Source organism: Penaeus monodon, chromosome 30, assembly GCF_015228065.2.
Source record: "Penaeus monodon isolate SGIC_2016 chromosome 30, NSTDA_Pmon_1, whole genome shotgun sequence".
Taxonomy (NCBI): Eukaryota; Metazoa; Arthropoda; class Malacostraca; order Decapoda; family Penaeidae; genus Penaeus; species Penaeus monodon.
In genome coordinates, this window is record NC_051415.1 from 3,849,171 (window position 1) to 3,849,738 (window position 568).

At 41.2% G+C, this 568-nt stretch overlaps 1 protein-coding gene across 1 annotated transcript in view; it reads right to left on the reverse strand.

Moving 5' to 3' along the window:
* LOC119592469 (centrosomal protein of 131 kDa-like) overlaps window positions 1-568 on the reverse strand; it is a gene marked incomplete at its 5' end in the record, with an annotated part of 15,133 nt that overhangs the window by 3,267 nt on the left and 11,298 nt on the right. Inside the window, 1 exon segment of the mRNA XM_037941294.1 lies at window positions 6-229. Coding sequence (XP_037797222.1) covers window positions 6-229 — 224 coding nt within the window.

Genomic DNA, 568 nt, shown 5'->3' on the forward strand with positions numbered 1-568 from the left:
CTAACTTCATCTTCGCTTCATACGCTCGGTGCTCCTCATTCTCCCGATTGCTCGTCTCCTGCTGAATCTCCTTGATCGCGCGCTCGATCTCCTTGTCGCGTTGCCGCTTCAACCTTTCCCGCAGCTCTCTATCCGACTGACTCTTCGCCTCGCTCTGCTCCTTCATGAACTGCTCTCGCCATTCAGATCGGCTTTTCTCATCTCGCTGTCTGAGGCTGGCCAGTTCCTCCTGTTTGTCATGGATGAGTATATGCAATGGATGAAGTATTGGCAACAGGAATGATGCAAATATAATCAACTACTACATTATTATTAAGGACAAGAAACAGTACTCAGAGTGTTTTATTCTCTAATGAGTGGGTTAATTCAGAGCTTCATGTGCATACAGGAGGGTAAACGAATTGAGATACAAAAGTCTGTATTAATGAAACTAAAAAAAATAGCATGTAAAATTACTTCTGCCATTAACATAGAAAAACACAGTGATGAAAATTCTTCTATCATCTTTTGCTTAGAGTAATGGTCATAATTCATGATAACAAATGCTGTGTATTGTCCATTAAGAGTT